At 34.8% G+C, this 22,549-nt stretch overlaps 1 protein-coding gene across 6 annotated transcripts; it reads left to right on the top strand.

The window, feature by feature from the left end:
* The first annotated feature begins 12,094 nt into the window (after nucleotides 1-12,094).
* On the top strand, nucleotides 12,095-16,689 carry PLMT (phospholipid N-methyltransferase). Of its 6 annotated transcripts, none has more exons than XR_016046559.1 (4): nucleotides 12,415-12,547; nucleotides 12,977-13,175; nucleotides 14,925-15,020; nucleotides 16,237-16,376. XR_016046559.1 is itself a non-coding variant. In XM_011629754.3 (3 exons), exons 2-3 carry the CDS (start codon nucleotides 12,297-12,299, stop codon nucleotides 16,484-16,486), a joined length of 501 nt encoding a protein of 166 aa, XP_011628056.1. In that variant the 5' UTR covers nucleotides 12,095-12,147; nucleotides 12,295-12,296; the 3' UTR covers nucleotides 16,487-16,689. The 6 variants fall into 6 exon arrangements, 1 of the variants encoding a protein (XP_011628056.1); XR_016046558.1 differs by having other exon boundaries at nucleotides 14,877-15,020; XR_016046560.1 differs by having other exon boundaries at nucleotides 12,529-12,547; nucleotides 13,085-13,175.
* Nucleotides 16,690-22,549: the final 5,860 nt, after the last annotated feature.

Here is a 22,549-nt window from a genome sequence, read left to right as displayed (position 1 = left end):
ATTGGTCTGGTCCCGGCCAGCCCATTGAGAAACCTCTTTTTTTCTAAAAAAGAAATATTATTGGTTTTTATTTTTTATTTTATCCCACTATTCAAACTTTTCTTAGTAGTAAGCCAAAATAATGCTAAAATATTTGTTATAGAGAGAGATTGGGTTATAAAGAGACATTCGGTATTTAGAGAGAGAAAGAGAGATTGGCTCTTTAGAGAGAGAGGCTGGTTTTTTTTTAGAGAATGGAATATTGGGTTTTTTTTGAGAGAATGAGATATTGGGTTTTTAGAAAGAGATTGAATTTTTAGGAAGAATGGGTTTTAGAGAAAAAGAAATTGGGTTTCTAGAAAGAGATCGAATTTTTAGAGAGAAAATGAAAATTTCTTCATAGTGATAACTAAAATGTTTCCAAATATCCCCCTCTGATTTATTAAATGAATCTTACTAATTTGCAAAGTAGCTTTGATTTGAGAGAGGATCCTGGAGACTTCCTATCAGAGAGAGTATGAAGCCCCAAATTTGCATACCGTTCAAGAACTTCCGCATAACGAGCCTTTGCATCAGACTGCATATTAAGCTTCACCAGTTGAGAATCCCCATGGCTAGACACCTTGATTTTGATGAAAGCCAATGATGATAATATTAAGAATCTTTGGTTGTTCTTAAAGCTCCACGAGCTTATTTCAGGACCTCGAATTAACATGGACAAGTAAAAAATCATTGGAATCAACTCTCTCTTCAGAAAAGTCAGCATGGGCGTCGTGGTTGGAATGTGATATTGAAACATTCTTCAGTAAGTACCTATGTCTGTTGCTGTTTAATGGATCATATCCTAGATCCCTGTGGGATCATCTCATACAAAGAGCTTTATTCAAGTTAGACGGGTGGAAAGTAAGATTCATGTCCTTTGCGAGTAGATCTGCCCTCATTAAAGCCACTCTGCCTAACCTACCCATTTATTATCTTTCTCTATTCCAGGCTCCTACTTCTATAATCCGCAAGGTAGAGTTTTTTATCAGAAACTTTCTTCGGACTTGTTCCCAATCGAACAAAAAATTTCATTTGGTAAGTTGGGCATTCTCCCTAAAAAGGAAAGGGGCCTAAGCATATGGAGATTAAAAGCAGTCAATGAATCGATGATAACCAAATGGTGGTGAAGGCTTGCCAATAATAGGGATTAACTTTGACATCCTTGGCAAGTACGGAAGGGATTCTGATGGCTTTACTGCAAAGAGATACCCAAAACTGTTTCAACTCTCACCAGTTTGGAGGGGGATTCAAGGAGTTAGACTTCTCTTTCTGGTCTATTCAAGAATTTTAGTGGGTGATGGAGCCCAAGCACGCTTCTGCTATGTACTAAATGGATGGGTGATGATCCATTTAAACTCCTTTATCCTGATCTCTACAATAGATTGATGCAAAAACAGGCGATGCTTGCTAATATGATATCCCTCTCTGGGGACCAACCGATTTGGAATGTTAGGATCAATACTCAAAGGGTTAATGCTTCTATTGCTGAACAGATCCAGATCTTGTTGGAGTTATTGTACGCCTTCTGCTTATTTCCTGGGAAAACAGATAGGATCATTTGGTCCTTGGATCTGGGTGGTGTGTTCTCGGCCTCTTCTCTGTACCATGAGATTAATAGGGACGCTACATCGAGAATAGGCCTTCAGTGGCTAAGTTCTGGAGTTGCAAAGTTCCTCACCGAGTCAAAACCTTCTTATGGCAGCTAGGCTTAAAGAGACTCCTCACCATTGATCATCTGAGTAGAATGGGGTTGATCATTACCAATGTTTGTTTGTGATGCAAAAGTGACGAAGAATCAATTGACCATCTTTTCATCCACTATACTTTTGTCTCAGCTTTGTGGGACTAGCTGTTGGGCTCAGCCAATTGGATTGGCCCGAGATATACCGAGACACATGCCTTGATGAAACAATTGTAGACCCCTCCTTTCTTTATCCTGGGAGTTAAGCTTTGGAGGATTTCTACTGTAGCAGTCTTATGGAACTTGTGGAGGGAGCGAAACTTGAGAACATTTGAAGGCTGCAACAAAGACTTGCCTTCTTTCTTTGAAGTTGTTTAGTGTTTCATTGCTACTTGACCTATTCCTTTCCCCCCCTTAAAGCTGTTCCCAGGGGCATACTATTCACTCCCTACCTCCAGGTGCTGCTATTCAAACCTAACCGTCCTACTAAGCGTTTTGTTTGGAAAGTGCCTCTGGTTGGATGTGTAAAACTTATCTTCAATGGCAGTGTGAAGGGTCATATTGTTGGTTATGGGGGCTTCCTTCGAGATCATTTGGGCTCAGTTATCTGGACGTACTCAAGGACGCTACACTGGTGTGAGGCTAATGAAGCTAAACTTTGGACCTTGAGACAAGGAATTTTTCTTTTATACCCTACAGTCATAGGGTGATCATCGAGGGAGACTCGGCTATTGTCATTTCCTAGTGTACTCGCCCGGACTCTACCCCTTGGAGGCTGAGTGGTCTCACAGATGAAATTCTTCTTTCGTGTAGATTTTTTGAGATCACCTTCTCTCGCATTGTTCTTGGATTTAACTTAGCAGCAGATTTTTTGGCAAATGAGGCTACCACTTGACTGATCGCGGTTTTTTGTTCCTTCTCTTATTCTCTCCTTTGTCTCTCTTGTCCTATTTCCCTTTTTTTGGTTCTTTTTATTTTTGCTTTTGTTCCCCGTGTAACCTTTCATTATCTTAATCTCATTTTCTCAAAAAAAGAGAGTCCCCATGTCTGGAGTCAACATATACAAAAGCATTGTAAAGATATGATATTGTGGAGGCAACAAATTTCTCGCCCAAATGCTCTAATTTGAGCCCAATACCCCTTTTTTTTTTTCAATGTATGATAACAAACAAATGCAGCAGTCCAGCATGATCACTAAGCAAATACTGGGAATCATTAGTGTCAACTCTCCCATGGGCTCTTGTAATAGATGGTCCGCACCTTTCTTTATTGAGAGAGAGATAATAGGAATCGATAAAAAAAAGGGATAAATGCATTGACACCTTTCTTTATTGAGAGAGAGATAATAGAAGTTGATATATAAAGAGATAAATACATTGATGCATTTCTTTACTAAGAGAGCGAGAGAGAATAAAAGTTGTTATAGAAAGAAAAAAGTGTCAAACACATAAAGAGGTAAAGGAAAAACTTGTATGTATTAACTATTATCAACATGTATATATAATACAACTAGATAGAGACAACTTGTACAACAAGATAAACTACAATAGGTAATATTCCTATGAAATATACACTTTTTATATATAACGAAATAAATCTCTTCAATGGTCTCCACATTGCTTCTCAAACTGAGGTTGGTTGAACAACATCAGTTTGTCAATGAGATAGTCATGACGAATACGAGTCAATGTCTTGGTAAAAATATCCGCAAGTTGTTGCTGTGAGCCAATATGTGGGAGTGTAACTTCTCCGGCCATGAATTTTTTGGAATAAAATGACAATCAATTTCTAAATGCTTTGTGTGGCTATGTAACACTTGATTAGAAGCAATGCGCACGACGCTCATATTATCAGTATGCAATGGCTTAGGAGGTTAACGAAGAATATTGAGGTAATGTAAAAGACTTCTCAACCAAGTAATTTCATTGCAAGCTGAGGACATTGCTCGGTATTCGGCTTCTACAGAAGATTTCGACACAGTTTGTTGTTTCTTACATTTCCATGATATGATAGAGTCTCCAATAAATATATACCATCTAGTGGTCGAATGTCGAGTATCTGAGCAATCTGCCCAATCCGCATCAACATAGGCTTGTAATTAGAGAGAAGAGTTAGATGAGCAGAATATGCTTCTATGGCATGTACTTGACAGATAACGAATGATATGGTGGATAGTTGAGAGGTGGATGCGACGGGGATCTGCAACAAATTGGCTGACAACTTGTACTGCATGATATATTAGGACGAGTCATAGTAAGATAAAGGAGAATGCTAACCAGTTGTCTATAAAAGTTGGCATCTGGAAGTCTATCCCCGTCATCCTTTTTATATTTTACGTTCACCTCCATTGGTGTATCCACCCATTTATCATCAGATAAGTTGACAAGTTTGATCAAATATTTAGTATACTTTCGGTTAATTATATATCCATTAAGGAAATAATGAATCTCTAGGCCAAAAAAATAAGTTAACGGACCCAAATCTTTCATTTTGTATGAGTAATTGAGAAGCTCTTTCAAGTGTTGAATACTGTCAACGTTGTCTCATGTGATGAGAATATCATTAACATATAATAGAAGAATTATTATACCTGAAGAACAATGGGTGGGTAAATAACGAATAATCATGAGCACTTTGTTTCAACCCATCATTCAGAATGACCTGTTGAAACCGTTCAAAACAAGCTCTTGGAGCTTGTTTTAAACCATACAATGACTTTTTTAAATGACAAATCATAGACTTGTCATGGCAATACTCAGGAAGGTCTCATATATACTTTCTCTTTCAAATGTCCATGAAAAATTGCATTTTTCACATCCATCTGAGAGATAGTCCACTGACAAATAGCTGATAGGGCAATTACTGTACGTACAGTGGTCATTTTAGCAACTAGAGCAAATATTTCGTCATAGTCTATACCATACTCCTGTTTGTAACTTTGAGTAACTAGTTGTGCTTTATATGGTACAATCTCTCCATCAGATTAAGCTTCATAGGAAAAACTCATTTACTTCCAATAATAGAGGTGTTAGGAGGGCATAGTACAAGATCCCAAGTGTCCACTGATTTCTGCATCCATGACCTATTTCCAACATGATGTTGTTAAGGCTTGCTGGTAAGTAGATGACATATCAACTAAATCTAAGGGGCCAAACATTGATTTAAGAAGTACACAAAGATCCAAGTGTTTGGAAGGAATCTCAACAGTATCAAGAGAAGTAAACAAAACTCTGGGTTGTAATGAAAAGTCAAAAGCATTAAGAGAAAAGCCATATCGGTTAGGTGGGTGAGTTATATGAGAAGAACGCCGTAACTAGATATAATTATCAAAAGAAATAAGATTAAGAGAAAAGGACAAGGGAAGAGAATCACTCATAGGTGGGGTGGAGGTCTAACCTTGCTCTGATTGGTGAGATGGAGTAGGCATGGATTGGTGTTGTTTGCTTAGTTGTTCATACACCAAAAGCTATAGTGATTTATTAGTAGTGTTGGCATATGAGAAATTTGGTAAGAAAGGAGCAGAGCAATGGAAGAGTAATAAAATAGGCTTTCCAAAAAGACGACATTGTGAGAAACACGTATACGACGAGAAGTTGGATCATAACATAGAAATCCTTTCTGGTCGGGACAGTAACCCCAAAAAAACACATGGTTGCTTGAATAGAAAATTTTGTTCTTTCATGTGCAGAAAGATGAACCAAATAGACACATCAAAAAACATGCAAGAAAGAATAATCAGGGTGAACATGAAATAATGAATAACATGTAGATTCTTTATGCAAAACTGAGGAGATGAGTCGATTTACGAGATAAACAACTATTGATGCATCTTCAATCCAAATACTATGAGGAATACGAGAGTCATGCATAAAGGTCTTAACAACTTTCAGGATGTGGCGGTTTTTCCTTTTAGCTATGTCATTCTGTTGTAGAGTATAGGGACATGCTTTTTGTGATTGAATATATTCAGTTTTCAAATGAAAATCATGTGATAAATATTCCCCTCCAGAGTTTGACCGTAAGATTTTACTTTTGTACCAAACTAGGTGGCAACCATGGATAAGAAGGTTTTAAAATGGGAGAACACTTCAGATTTATGACGCATAAAATATATCCAAGTATAACATGTATAATCATCATTGAACAAAACAAAATACTTCTATCCCATTCTTGATAAAATTGGAGCAAGACCCCATGCATCACTATGAATAGGATGAAAATGTATAGTTGCTTTATCTACTTGAGTAGGAAAAGACAAACTTGTGATTTTATTTAAGGAACAACTAATGCAATATTTATTGACAGAATTTAAAGCAAGTGCTTTATTAGTCAATGAACTACAATGGAATAAATTATCTAATTTATTTGTATTTGGATGACCAAGTCTTTGATGCTACACATGCCATTGTTTATTAGAATAGAAAAATCAGAATCCGATGGAGAAAATAAAGAAGTGTCATGATTTGGTTTCTCAAATTCCAAGACAAACAGACGACCAATTCTACGCCTCTTCCCTTTCACTGTCCCAATGCATAGGTCTTGTATTACACAACTATTATGAGAAAAATGGACATTGTAACCATCAACAAGTTGGCCCACAGATATTAAATTTATAGTTAATTTAATAACCAAGAGAACATTAGGTAAACCTAAAGATGCATAAGGGGAGACACAGAGTGAGAGATTATCGGTACTAGTAATATTCAGTTTCTCCTAATTAGTTGTGAGAATTTGACTATTGCTTTGCTATGGTTTAGTGGATGATGGGCATGCATGCACCACATTCATATAATTAGAGGCACCTGAGTCAATAAACCAAAATGGGTTCACACTAGAGGATAAGTGAGAGTTCATACCAAATAAACCTATAGCAGAAAAAGCTGAAGAGATAGCCGTAGACGCAGTGTTTTGTACTAATTGTCGAATTTCATCTGACATAGTAGCTGTTTGGGACCTGCCATATTTGGAGCATGAATAGTATTTGTTGGAGTGGCCTCGGACTTCATATATATCATTAGTTCTTCTAATGCATCATTAGCAGGTTGGTATGCCCTGTAAAGTGGTTTCCTTGTATCTGATACCCTGTTACCTCGATGAGGATGATTCGGCACTATGCGATAATATGGCCAAGATGTTTGCAATAACTACAAAAAAATTTCTTCTTACAGTGCGAAGTTATATGACCATATTCTTTATAGCTATAACATTGCAGCAAAGATGGATTCTTTTGTGGTAGCTTTCTTCTGGTTTGTTGAGTCACAAAGATAGACTTTATTTTTTTTATATTCCCTTAAGGTGCCTATGTTGCAATTCTGGTCTCCTCATGAAGTAACTCACTCAAAATGACATCCATATTGGGTAATGTTTTGCGATTCAAAAGATTGGCTCGAATGATCACATATTTTGAGCACAACTTCAGTGGAAACTGCATCACCTTCCTGTCATCATTTATCGCCTTTAAACTTGTAATGCCACAAGTACAGGTGATAGCCGTCATACTTATAGATTCATATTTTGTCCACAAGTTCATAAAACCAGCATAATATTATAGGATGTTTTTCTCCCTTTAATATATCATACTCAAACCGGAATCAGCATGTAAGATTTGATTACTAATAAACCTTTTCTAGACATGTCCACATTTCTTTCGCAGTGAGGAAGCCTTTTATTAGCCTTCCAATGTCCATATCCACGTAGCCAAAGATCCATGAAACAATTTTTGTATTGTGGATTTTCTATTGCCGGGTTTCTTTAGTATTGGATGGATCAAGTTGGGGTTCAGTTCCCTCAATAAACCCCCACAAACTTTTTCCTTCAACGAAAACCGAAAATGAAACCACCAATCAAGATAGTTTTTCTTATCAAGTTTTATGGCCAAGACATCTCATTTTTCAGAAGCCATGTTCAAATTGTATGAGCACTCTCAAACGTGATCAAGAACTTGGATCTGAGATCACAATTCAGATGCAAATTGTTTTTTTGGAAGTCAAGACAAAATCAAGGAGCAAATGAAGTTAGAGAGAGAATTAATTAACAAAAGGAAGCAACAAATAAAAAAATAGGATTTGAATCAAAGAACCAAATGAACCAAAAAAGGAAAGGCAACATAATACCAAATCCTTCAATGAAAGAGTGATAAACCAAGAAATCGAAATTTGCAAAGGGATGTGATCAAAGAACCAAAATGACGAAATTTGCGAAGGGACGGAATTTGCAAAAGGGACGTGATCAAGGAACTAATGGTACGGAAGTTTGCGGTTCGTGTGTCCTGAGATACAAATACAGTGGAGAGTGTGTTCATGATTGACCTTTTATATAATTTTGTCTTTCCGTTTTGGAAAGTTAGGCTCTGGTGGCTTACTGTGAATTTAACTTTCACAGCTGTTGTGATTGCTGAGTTTTTCTATACTCCTCAAACTTAGTATATATTCATCATTGTATGATCTATCCATGTTAATGGATTCAGTGAACATACAAAAAGATAAACTTCATATTAATTGGGAGTCATTATCAATTTAGCAATGAAAAGCGCTCTGGAAATTCATTTCAAGGCTGTGGTTTTTGGAACATTAGTAGAAGTGAAAGTAATGGGGAGAGATAAAACGACAATTGAGATAAAAAACAAAAGAAGGGAGAGAAGCAATGGTAGAGAGAGATTATTATAATAAAAACAAAGACTGATTTATGAGAAAAAGAACCTGATTGGCTAGAGGAACATCTAATACACTAAAAAAAAAAAAAAAGCTGCGTTAAGCAAAGAATGAAATCTAATTTACCGAAGAAAGTAGTGAGCAAGAACATAATAAAAAGAAAGAACTCCAATCCTCCACAAGATCAAGAACTGTGATGGAGGAACTAATAAAAAAATAATCAATCTTAGATAAAACAAACCCAAGCAATGGACGGAACCGATTTGTGATCGCTCTTATACCATATCAAACACACAAAGAGGCAGAGGATAAACTTGTATGTATTGATAATTATCAACGCGTATATATAAAACAATCAGAGAGATACCTTACACAACAAGATAAACTACAATAGGTAATATTCCTATGAAATATACACTTCTTATATATAACAAAATAAAGATCTTCAATTGTCTCAACAATAAGTGCACTGCCGCCTTTTCTTATTAAGAGAGAGATAATAGGAGTCGATAAAGAAAGAAATAAGTGCATTGACGTTTTTCTTTATTTAGAAAGAGATAATAGAAGTCAATAAAAAAAGGGATAAGAGCAATGTCGCCAAATCAGGAGTATTTGACTTTCAGAATAAAAGAAATTTGTTTCAGTTAGACCATTAATGTTAGGGGTTTATGAAGGCTCCCATTTTGGGAAAAAACGGTTGCACAACCCCATTATCCTTTCCTTTCTCTCTCTAACCCCATTATCCTCTCTCTCTTGATTCAGTTACGTGATTAATGTTGGGGGTCTTATGAAGACTTCCATTTTTTAAAACCAGTTTTTTAGAGAGAGAGAATAGATTTTCAGAGACAAAAAGAGAGAATGGGTTTTTAGATAGAGAAACAGAATAGGTTTTAGAGAGAGAAAGATTGGGTTTCTAAAGAGAGAACATGTTTTTAGAGATAAAAAGATGATAGGGTTTTCAGAAAGAGAAAGAGATATTGGTTTCTAAAAAGAGAGAGATTGGGTTTTTTGAGAGAGAAAAAGATATTGGGTTATTAGAGAGAGATAGTGAATTTTAGAAAGAGAGATTGAATTTCTAGAGAGAGAGAGGGTTTTAAGTTTTCTAAAACATATTTTAGTATGTATTGAGAAAAGTTTGTAGAGTGAAGACTTAAAAAAAAAAAAAAAAATGCTAAATGAGCCTGTCTGGGTCTTATTGGGCCTGGTCAAGCCTTATTGGCCAAGCCCGAGGCATTTTCGGGCTGTTGGGCCAATTATGCCTGCTGTGCAAAATTTTCGGTCCGGCCTGTTAAAGGCCCATACCAGCTTGATAAGAAGCACTGTCCACAATGTCCTGCCCGTTAGAAGCCCGGCCTGGAAGCCCCAGGCCCAGCCCGATTTGTTAGCAGCCCTATATCCAATACATCAAAAACTAGTTACATGAGCAATTGATCTTATAAGGTATGGAACTTGGTATGTGAATTTTTTTGGGGATTGTCTACAAATAGACAATTTATCTTTATTACAAGGACGTCACAACCATTTTCACTTATTAAATGTTAAATTGGATGGCTTGGAATGAAGCAAAAAATCTGAAAAAAAAATTTGGAACTTGATGTCTATTCAATGATACTCTTACAAACCACCCATTTTTAAATTTAAGGAACAAAAATATTTATGACCTCCTTGTACACAAGGTCTTTTCTCTTGCAAGTTTATTTATGGTGTTCATTTTTTTAGTGGCTCATGTCAAATGCATATTGAACTTTGTCATACAAAATTCTTACTGAAGTGTATGCTACATTTTAAGTTCGATTACTACTATTGAATTACCTAAAATATAAAAAAAGTTCTTACTAAAGCATAACAAAGAGACACTTGTGATTAAAGCATAACATAATGCCATTTGTTTTTGGTGTAGAGAAATTACAATCATACTTTAGCAAGTCTCCAGTACTTCAGCAAGTCTCCAGATAAAACACACGAAACATCTCTTATTTTTTGAAATCTATTAAGAACTCTGAATTTTTTAAAAGATTTTCAAAAAATTGTCTTTTCGTAGAATCGATATAAATCTGAATGTTATTTCTAACATAACTTTTCAAAAAAACTTCTTCCCAATTCCAAATAACGGTATCTCTTCATTTATTTAATATATGTAAAGTTGGTTAAGAGATAAGGACATTAAAAGTTGGAGTAAATACGAATCTCGATTTAACAAAAAAAATTTGCCAATATGTTCCCTAAAAAAAAGTACGATAAATGCCGTAAAAAATAATCTATCAAGTCAACCATATATCCGAAAATAATAGTTAGAGTTAGAGGAGGAGTAACTCAACAAAAAAATCTTTTTTCTCTAAACGCATAGCTTCATTATAAAACGCAACAAAGAGAGTCTGTGATAACTAAGGATTTTGGTAGCTAGGAGTTAAGAATAAACTTATTTGGGATTTGCTTAAGCATTTATGGTTTTCTTTATGCACACAGTAGTTTAGTTGATTTCATCTTTGTTTGTTATTTCATTGGTGCATACAATATAGCATTACAGATCGACCACAATTTCAATTTATTGAGTTTTTGTGTTTTAGTTAGCTGCAATCTTATACTGAGGGTCTTTTTTATTTTTTCTCTTCAAAGAATAATCCCATACCTTGGGTTACCGTTCTTGTTATTGTTAATGTAGTTCTTGTATTTAGTATTGTTATTATTGTATACTTCCAACAAATGTAAGTTTTGTGTTGTGACAACATAGTAAACATTGTTGTATTTATTGAAATCTTAGACAAAAAAATAGTCTGAGTATGACTCTAATGATACTAGCTAAGGAGATAAGATTATTGTCTAATGGTTCTAATTTATTTATATAATAACTACAACTCATAATCTTATGTTGTCTTATCTTTACATATCCGATTTTTCACTCATTTACGATCTATATTTTTTACCCGAATTTTGTCTCCAACTTTTTGAAACAAAACCGGTTTATTACCAATGTTTTGGTTTGCCAATATATTGTTATTCCCCAATTTGTTAATTATGGTTACATTTACCACTAACTGTTGGATTGTACTGCCATTTACAAATTTTATTTTTGTATTTCTTGTCAAAATAGTGGCAGCATATTAGTATCTTCTTGCCTTATGGAAGAAGTGGCATGCAGAACGGTTTGTCGAAGATGGGGAAATGGAATTCCCCAACGTACCAAAGAGCCATAAGTGAGAAATTAAGCAATAAATGAGAAATTAAACGATACATAGATTGGGTCAAGATCACAAATATGTGCTTAAGGATTTTAAAGGATAATCAGAAAGATCCATCTTAGGTACATTGTTTGTTCCACCAATAAAATTGGAAAAAAATTTATTTAGAGCTAAGGCTCTATGATCAAATTAGAGCCCACCTCAAAGATTTTACTAAAAAAGGTTGTTTTGATGTCCAAATATTCTCAAATTGTTAATCTCGACTTCAAGATGCATGGACCTGAAAAAAAAAATTGGATTTTTAAGTTTGGAAATAGTTCATCTTGTAACTCATTTTTGAACCGTCAACTTTTAAGATTTTTAAATTTTTATAAATCTACTCAATCTACACTATTTTTAAAGATTTAAATTTTATAATTAAATATTAAAAATATTGTACCGCATCATAAAAATTTTCAATATTAAAACCACATTTTTATATACTATTTGAAGGTGCATTACTTTGATTGTTTAGGGCCCATACAAACCACACCCTTGTATATATACATATTTTTTCAAACCAAAAACCTCATCGAAATTTGGCGTGTCTGTATCATCTGTCTTACGCCTCCAAAAGGTCAACTGCTTTTTGTAAAATTTTACCGCTTTTCTTATGCTTGCTTTTGTAAAATTTTTCTTATCTAGGCTCCAGTGCTGTCTCACTCTCCAAAGAGGCAAAAACAAACCCTAATTGAGTAACTGTTTTTTTTTGGTCATTTCACAGTCATGGAAACAGGAATAAATCTCATTTCCATTGCATTGATACTCCCATTCCCCTTTTACTATCTCCTGTGGACCTACCCACAATCATGGGTGGATCTATGTGGCAACAAAAGAGACCCATCTCACATAATGGCTCAAGTCTCTCACCTCATTAAGTTCCTTCAGTTTCTTGCTTTGCTATCAGTTGCCCACTTCTCTTGGCCTCCATGGTATTCTTGGGTTCTTTTCATCTCTGGCCAGTACCTCAATTTCAAGTAAGTTTATTCCTCTCTCTCTGTCTTTCTCTCTCTCTTTCTCTCTCTCTCTCTCTCTCTCTCTGTTGTTTGTTCACTTGGAATTTGAAACCTAGTGACTGTAAACTGTAAATGATGGAGTTGGTTCTTTTATTTTATTGGTGTCAGATCTACTAGATGTGAATCCTGATTTTTAGCTGCAAATTTGAATTGGGTTCCTTTTCCTCCATGGGTGTTCATTTCAATAACAGTAGTTCCTGATTTGGGTTATCTATCCTAGTTGATCTTTATTGATTTTGTTTAGTTTTGGCAAGAAGTGGGAGGATTATTTGATCTTATTTTATAAATTCACGGGTGTGATATTGAAATTTCATTGGAAATCCGTGAAATGCATGTTGGATTGTATAACATTTGAATGGTTATGCTGTTATATTGTCGCCTACGCAAAAGGAAACGCTGCAACAACGCTCCCCATGATCTTCTCTCTCATTGCTTTGCATCTCATTGTCTATACTTGTAAGTTCAACTTGATATGGATCACCCTCACTTGATTAATAGATGAATGGCTACTTTCAAAAGAAGCAAAAAGGGAACCGTGGGCCTTCTGATCACTGAAAATGTGGAATTCCGATCTCTTGTCATTGTCTAGGTAATACCTGCAATTTCTAAACACTGATTAATTGTTGAAGTTATCAGCCTTACTATGTCACTCAATAACTTTTGATTTAAAATCAAATACCATTTTATGTCAGCCCTATGCTATGTTTCATGATTTTCCAGACAATCGTTTGTATTATTTCCATCTTTGTTAACTGTATCTAAACTCTGTGTATTTTATATCTTTCTGTCAATACCTAAGATTTTGACAACTCCTTTATAGTCCTTTCATTTAGAAGTCAGGTATGCTTGACATAATGTTATTATGGATATTACTTATCTTCTACCTTTGGCTTGATTGTTTCTCCAGCCTCATGCCTGGGCTCCTACTATATAGCATCATTGACATAAATCTTAGGTTTTTTGCCATGAAAATTGAATTTTGTGGGTTGTTGGAAAATATACTTTGCTCTCTTACTCATGAAAAAGGTTTGGCACAGAAAATCAGTAGATGAGTGAGGCTTAGAGCAAACTGGTCTATGTAAGCTACAATGCCTTACTAATGGCTCAGGTCCTTGGATTTTAGTTATGCCATGTGCTAAAGTACGAGGAGAATTTAGATTTGAGGTCCAACCATAGTTAGCCAGTCTGATAATAGCAATATATTGGGAAACTAAAATACCTGTAATAAGTCAGTTTTGTCCCAAACAGTCTGATACAAAAAAAAGCTTAAAAATGTGGATCACCAAAAATTAGGTTAAGTTAAAGCCATGAGTATAACGGACTTGGCTAAAAGAAAATGGATTGAAATAACCAGACGTATAAAGATAGCATAAGATAAAGTTATGATTTTGCAGTGCAAGGATGCATTGAAGTCATTGATCAATAACTTTATGTCCTTGCCTAGTATCATTCAGAATAATATGTGACAAATTTTTCTCTAAATTTTCATTAAAAACAACAACAATGCTTACTCTGTCATGATACAAAATAAACGATGATGTTAATGGAAGCATACAATGAAACAACAACAGCAATACTAAACACAATAATTGCATTAACACATAACAAGAGCTGTAACCCAAGATATGGGATTATTGTTAGGATGAAAAAAAAAAAGGACCCTCAACTTAGGATTGTAGTTAACAAAAACCGAAAGTTATTCTAATATATATCCTAGGATTGTAGTTAACAAAACACAAAAACCCAAAGTTATTCTAACATATATCCTGTACCTTGGGTATTGAGTGTAGGATTGCAGCTCTTAGATGTTTATTCATTATTGTGCATCACTGTCTTTGGATATAGGAAATGGGAATGAATAATTGTTGACAAGTTAAAAAAAAAAAAACGGGAATGAAGAACTCATTTTTATACTTTCATTAGACAAAGTTGTATATCTGGCTGATTCGAACTTGAGGAATTTACTGTTTATGGGTATATATGTTGACTGAGGAAGTCCATCTTTGACTCAGCCCAGCATAAAAGATTGGTGAGACTAGAGTTACTCTCATGTGGCATCTGCATTGAGGAATGCTTATGAGTGTTACTTATTCTACAGGCATTCTTCCTTAGGTTCTATCATCCTACTAGTGTATGTAGTTGATGTTATCACTGGATAAACAACTATAAAATGAAAAGAAGTTATCAACGGAGACAATGTTGAGGTCATTGAATCTTTTTAGTCTGCATATTGAAATGAAGTTATATAAGTGACGTTAAATGGCATTGAAATGATGTTAACTGATTGTAGGTTGTAACTCCGTTAAGTTTGTGATCCTTCTCCATCTATGTGACGTAGTGGTCAGTTCAGGTGATATATTTTGTGCAAGCAATACATTATGCTTGCTTCTTGGCTTGAGGGGCTTCTGTAGAGCCAAGGCATACATGACTATAGGTAAGATCGATGCCTATTCTATAATTCAATAACTTCTTGTCTGACATATTTGACCTTGTTAGGTGGATTTCATCATGTATGCACATGCACTCTCACGATCTGATACTCGTGCTTGAATTAAGATTTTTTATACAATTGAGTTTATTAAATAAGCAAAAACCATTGAAAAAGGGCTATCACCGTTTAAATCAGCGGGGCTGCATCTCCATTTGACATTGAGATTGCTAGGTCCCTCTGTGTTCCTGTTGGCTTATTTTTGTTTTCAATTTTCATAAAGCTGGAATAGCCATTAGCTATTTATAAAGAGGTTAAATATTCATGTGTATTTTATGACAAAATGTTACCAATCAACTTTATATCCCTTATGATGGAATTTTGAGTGGTCTGGTTAGCACATGAAGTCACTTCCTTTGTGAGTGGCATTAGTGTTGGGATTCGTGTTTTCTTCTTTCTTTCTTTGCCTTTCATCAGTTGTTGCATTTTGGGGTCATGAATAAAGCTTGCTCATAAGCTAACCGAGGAAGGTGCGCTTAGTGCGAGGCTTACATTGGAGAGCACCAATATGCAGTCTTGACAGGACCACCCTCTCTATTGTTGTAGTTTATCTTATTTCTCTCCCTTACCTGACAAATATCCTTTAGAATAAAACACGGTATCTGACACTAACCCTTTTGAATCATTTTATGCCCCTCTGAAATATAATAGAAGTTAACCATTTGGTGTAACCTTAAAATGGTTTAACCTTGAGATCACAGTTATGAATATCCAGAATACGAAAAGTGAAAACCCATTCCCACGAGATGCCAAGCCTTCAGATCCAGCTATTAAATATCTAAAATCTGCTGAGTCACACTGGACTTTAGTGAAGGTAGATGGATGATAAAACCCAAGAGGAACCCAAGAGATCTGCATGAATAGAGCAATGACCAATTCCTGTCTGAGTCCTTAAAATACCAAATTTTAGCTATACTAATTCAAATTCTACTTCAACCTTCTATCAATCTGCTGTTCTGGTGCAAGTTTTTTCTTCCAACATTCTAGTGGCTTTTTTCCCTTTCTCTGTTCTTTTTATTTTTTTTAGTCGGCCTTGGATTCTATGTTTGAATAGAAAATTTGAATTCAATGGCCAGAAAATTAGCCTTTAACTGCTTATTTACCTTCTGCAAGATTATATACTTCCTAACTTAAGATATTAAAAGTGTGCTATTAATTCCAGGGTTTATCAATTGCTTGGTGAATCCGGTACATATTATGGGGTACGCTTTGGAAAGAAGATAGCTTGGGTGACTGAGTTTCCTTTTGGATACATAAGGGATCCACAGTATGTTGGTAGCATACTGAGCCTTGTCGCTCTTTTATGTTGGATTCCCTCCCAATATGTGCTTCTATGGATACTTGGTTACTTCTTTATGATGTGCATAGAGTCAAAGGAGGAACCTTCTACTCGTGCTAAGCCACGTTCTTAGTTTTGCGTTCCAATTGTACCAGTTTTGCAGAAATAATAATTCGTTTGTTGGGGAAGAGATCAGTTTCATTTGTACCAGTATTGATCTTTATAATTATGATTAGCGGTGAATTATTTGAGCAGGGCTCATATGGATGACAAGATATGTTTTCTTCGACTTTTATTGTATGGATTGTGTACAATGAAACTATTGTCTTTCGTACACAGATCACAAGCACCGTCACATGCAACATCAGATGCCTGAACTATTATTGGTCTGCATAAAATTTGAGGAACTTTTTTTCGGAGTTCTAATGTTGGCGAATGCACACACCCCCAATTGCCCGATTTCACATGGGGCTGAGGATAATTGTGACATGGGATTTAATAGAAATAAAATCTAGCACCCCTAGTTTTTGGAAAGACTACATGGTGGTTTAAGTATTGATATTTCCTTTTTAAGCAATCATATACGACACATCCAAAGAAATTGTGAGAGAATGTAACACGTTAGAAATAGTGTGTAAAGTATAGTACGACTATAATGTATAGGAAAGTGTATAAATGGTTTGACAATGTAAATTTTATTTTTGTACTCTCTAACCCACGATTATATACAGGAATTGTATACAAGGAGATCATTGACCTTTGATACACAATGAGGTCACAATACCTTACGACCATTTCATGTGAATTTGATAGCTTGGATGTGTCTCAATGTTTGAGAAAATTTATTTTGAAGTTTGAACTTGATCAATGGAATAATTGCAGTCCAATTTCACATCCAATAGTCAAGATTAATGTGACCACTTTGTATCAAAAGTAAATGGTCTTATTCTATACTTTCCTTTATATGTATTATGGAAAAAGTTTATATAACGTTGCAACCTTACCTCTACAGCTACAGATGCACCTCAAAAATCCATCAGAAAAGATAGTTTTAATGTTGAAAAATATTTTGATTGATCATCTTGACATCGGGATGTATGACCATGAAAAATAAAAAGATTTTAAGTCTCAGAAATAGTAAATTTTACAACTTATTATCTGTACCGTACATTTTCAAGATTTTCATTTGTTTATAGATCTATGGGATTTTAACCATATTTGAAATTTAAAATTTTATAATTAGATATAAAAATAGATTTTGAGATAATCCTAAGAATATTTTACATCAAGGTTTACCTTACCTCTAGAGCTATGGATGCATCTGTATCTGTATGCTAACTGCACCCATGTATTATAATATATGCAGTAATGAAATAGCTACCATTAAAGTACTGCACCCATGTATTATATATGCAGTAATGAAATAGCTACCATTAGAGTGGGGCACGCTTACTTTTTTTTATAAGTTCCTCTCTCTTTCGCTCTCTATAGTTTTTTATAGCATTGAGCTACTGAAATGTATACCATTCGAACCTATGGCTTGAATGTGGGGAAGGTCCCTAAGAAACTAGGATTTAGGCCATGAAACTGATCTTTTATTAGGCTTGAATGACTAAGATGATCATGGGTTATAGGAAAACTAGGTTAGGGTTTAATAAGGGTTTTTCAAGAAGAAACTACAAGATTCCTTTTGTAAGAGTGAGTTTTTAATTTTTGAAATTCCTCTTCCACGAGCATACAAAGAGGGGCAATTGACCGTTTTGCTTCTCCGTGGGAAAAGGAATTAAAGTCTCTGTCACCTATTTCTTCTTCTTTTTTTTTTTTTTTGGTCCCCCCCTCTTTCTCTCTACCCATTCATAATATGGACATGATTTTTATGAGTCCAAGTAGAAATGAGTCACCTCTTAAAAATCTATTTTTGAGATGTATTTTTTAACTTAATTTTTAAGGACATAATCCCTAACATATAGATCATGAATATGGAAAAGATAAGTAAATTAAGAAATAATAATTTTATTAAGAAAACATTTGAACTGTTAGTTTCAATTATTTTTAGATGGACCACCTATTTGCATCTATGGATGCTTTATGCCTCAGAGACCACAAATGTAAATATGCAGTCCCCGCAGCATCAAACATTTTTTTTTCATATCTATATATATATATATATATATATATACGCCATTTTCTAATTGTATTTGTTTTTAATCCGTTTCAAACCAATTACATCTTTTTCCGCTTAACGATTTTTGGGGCAAAATATAAACTAGTATTGACATTGACATATTGTCCCAACACAGTTATTAACTATGGATAATCTTATAATTATTTATTTCTTGCCATTTTTTGGGGAAGTTTTGAGTCCCTATTTCTTTTTTAGTTAGTGATTTCTGAATGTAAGTGAGAATACAAACCACAACGGACAACTAATGTATGGGGTATGCTACTACCTCGACTTCAACTCCATTTCCAACAGATTGATACCAAGAAGAATCAGAAGTACTAAGCTAATTAACTATTTTTGTCTTTTTCTTTGAAATGTCAACATAAAAGATGTTCCCTACTTCAAAGCGGCTAAACCCTTCATTGCTGTTGAATGAACTTAATACACAGTTCTGGCATATTCGTGGACTTAAAGAGATAGAGGTATTAGGACACCTTACTAAATTAGGGGAAAGGCATGGTTAACTTCTCTTTTTAAGATTTCAACACCTAGAGTCCCACATGAAAATTGTGAAAAAGAGTCAAAATGCATATCCCGAAGAGTAAAAAGCATCAATCTCTTCTCCATAATAATTGTGTAGCTTGGACAAAAATGTCTTACTTGGTTTACCCTTTGAAGATTTGAGACGTTTTCAATAAATTGAGGATAATGGAAACTTTAAGACCTAAAATTTCTAAATAGAGGTAATGTTGGAAAGAAACTTGAAGAATAAGTCTTCCATCATAGTCAGTCAACAATATTGAAGATTGGAATGAAAGTGAGAAGTTTATTGCTAAATAACAAAATAAATGACGGAAGAATTTTTTTTTTTTTTTTAAAAAAAAAAAAAAAAAAAAAGAAAAAAAAAGAAGAAGAAGAAGAAGAAGAAGGCAGTAATGAGTTTATGGGATACATACTTTCTGGGTGCTCTATTCAAAAGAGCATACATCCCTAACCCAAGGACAAGTTATAGTAGAAACCAGTTCTAAGAGAAGCCCCGTCCCCAGGATAGGAGCATCCAAGTATAGAACTTTTAAAAGTTTTGGTACATGGAGTATATATATATAAAGTATCCATTTTTTTTAGATTATTCAATTAGAGTTTCAAAAGTCTTATTCATACCCCGTTTCACCACTGTTTGTGTTTTGTAACGAAAATACCCCATTAGGTCCATGGAGGCATCACGGTTAAACCATTACTGTGATGGTTATAACACGTTCTAAGTGACTTTGTATTGGATTTAATGTGAGAACCATGTTTGAAGCATTATGATATTTAAAGTACCATGATGGGTTGTTTAACTATTATGGTTTTAATTGAACTGTGATAGTATCACGGTGGTGCAAGATCCGTGATAGTCAAGGTGATCATCATGGTTATTTAAGCACCATGATGGTTCTAATGCTACCCCATCATCATTCGTCATGGTCCTAATAAAATCTTGATGACTTAAGCCCCCACGCCAATAACGTTTGAACCCTCCATGACCATCATGGTTCTGGGCTAACTATGATGCCTTCACGGACCTAACACTTTTTATGAAATGGTATTTTAGTTAAAAAAAAAAAAGAAAAAAAAAAAGCAAAAAATGGTGAAAGGAGGTATGGATGAGGTTTTAAAAAACATGGTTTTGGTGAGTAAGACGATTTACCTATTACCATTCAGTCCCTTGTCTATCTAATTTCTATATCTAAGATGGATGTAACAAATGGATTATGAAAATAACATTTATATATTTTGAAACAGAAAAATTCTAAGTTTATATCATTGTCATGGTTGATATTATTTAAAAAAAGACCTATGTAATCTTTTGCCGGGGAAATACAATTAATTTTTTTTTAATAATAATCGCCCCTTATAATTTTAGCAACAAGATCACTCACAGATGGTCTTATTACAAAGAATAAAAATTTCAAAAATAAATAACACATCAATAAAATAAATCTCAACTACTTGATGTCATTCATACAAATAATATTGTACTTGACAATATAAAATAAAAGAACAAACAAATAAAAAAAAAGATGCCGGAGATTACCTCAACCGGGCTTTTTACACCCCACACCGAGTCACCACATCTGATAGCGCGGGATCAGTGGTCTAGCTTCACTCTCGAACCGGGAAAGTAAATTTTGGTCAAACTAGGTAACCATCATTAAATCTCTACAAAACCTTAACTCCAAAATAATTAGGCTCAAACCTTAATTTTCTCAACCCTTAGATTAGATCATGAGAGAGAGAGTCTCTATCTTGGGGCGTACCCTTTAGGGTCTTTTTAGGAGAGAGAGAGTAGAGAGAGAAAATCAGAGAGTGGAGAGAGAGGGGCATGACCCCTAGGAAAGAGAGAGAGTTTCTGGGGGAGAGAGAGGTTATGGGAGAGAGAGAAGTATGTAGAGATGGGGGAAGAGCACCCCTATTCATAGTGAAATTTAGGTCTAGGGTTTCTTTAGGGTTTTCCATAATTTGCCTCTTTCTTGAGATTGAATATAGACCGTTGATCAAGGTGACTTGTGGGGTGAGAGATCTGAGCCATCCATTCCATAGAATCATGGAAAGTGCATGAATCATTATCCCCATTTCCTTAAACCATTTTTCCCATTAATATATTTAAATAAGTTAAATCTATTAAAATATTATGCATTCCCTAACATTGCATAATCCATCTCATATGTTCCATAAGAATATTTCAATAATGTCAAGTCAAGATATTCTTTTAATAATCAAGATAAAATATGGTCAATATTTCTCGAACAATATTTGACCATATGCTTATAAGATGGACTTTCCAAAAATTACAAAACTTGATATCAATGTAATGGCAAAGGGAGCAGTGGGATATGTGGGCCCCCACCCATTTGCCACATGGTGGGCCCATGTGCACTATGGGCCCCATGAAAATTTTATAAATATTTTAAAATTTTATTTAAATTTTATTTAAATATTATTTAATTTTTATTTAAATTTTATATAATTTGTAAAATCAATAACTTCCTATTTATAATTCCAAAAATTATAAATAAAATATTGAAAGATTCATAAAAATTTAAATAATAAATTTAAAATAATTTTCATAATAAAATGAACACAATTAAATTAATATGATGGGAAGTGGATCCATATGGTTCAGGAATTCTATCAACGATCACGGGGTACTCCACCTTTAATTGTGGACTACAGACCACACTTGCTTTATCGAACCGATCCAGTGTTTTCCATGACCCACAGTCCAAGTAGGAGCTCATTAGCGAGTCACTAAAGTCTGGTCGATGAGCCAAGGAGTCGCAATCCCAGTCTGTGGATTACAGATCCTCCTCTAGAGACAAGTCAAGGTCACCATGACCTGATGCGACCACAGCTCTATGACGCATAATGGTATCTCTCGCACATGCATATGCTTCACCCAAAGGTGGATATCAACGATCTATCTATATGCATGCCGTGTGATGGAACATGGATAAGGTTTTGGCCCCCATCTCTGTAGGCCTAACATCACACACAAGGGTCACACAGTCCCTCGACTCACTCATCTAGGCATACGCTCCAACCTCATTAAGGCTAACCCAAAAACCCTTCTCGGTATATTTTTTATGCCCAAGTATCTTGGGTTTTCTAACCGACTGGCCTAGATCGTCAAGCACAGTCCGGTATCAGCAACATCATTTGCTTAGTATGGTCATCGAGGGACTACACTCCCACTGAGTTTATGTTCTACAATAATAAATGTTTTCATTACATACTCATAAGGCCTTTAAAGGCCACATAAACACCAACAATTATTGAATTCTAAAATTTTGGATCGAAAATATATTTTAGAAATGTATTTTGTAGGGAGACCACACAAGAAGACTGTGAGTCAGCCGACTCACCAAACACTGTTCCTTTTAAAATTTTGAAGTTTATTTGTAATAACGTAATAAAAAAGGGCATTTTTTATAAGGGTGTGGTTTCTACAAGGATTTTTTTTGGCAATTCAATGGAGATGACGAGTCCCTG

This window comes from Amborella trichopoda, chromosome 12, assembly GCF_054954075.1.
Source record: "Amborella trichopoda isolate Santa Cruz 75 chromosome 12, AtrichopodaSantaCruz75HAP2 v2.0, whole genome shotgun sequence".
In the NCBI taxonomy this organism is placed as follows: domain Eukaryota; kingdom Viridiplantae; phylum Streptophyta; class Magnoliopsida; order Amborellales; family Amborellaceae; genus Amborella; species Amborella trichopoda.
Note: the sequence above shows the minus strand (reverse complement) of the source record. Positions and strands in the feature narration are given on the sequence as shown.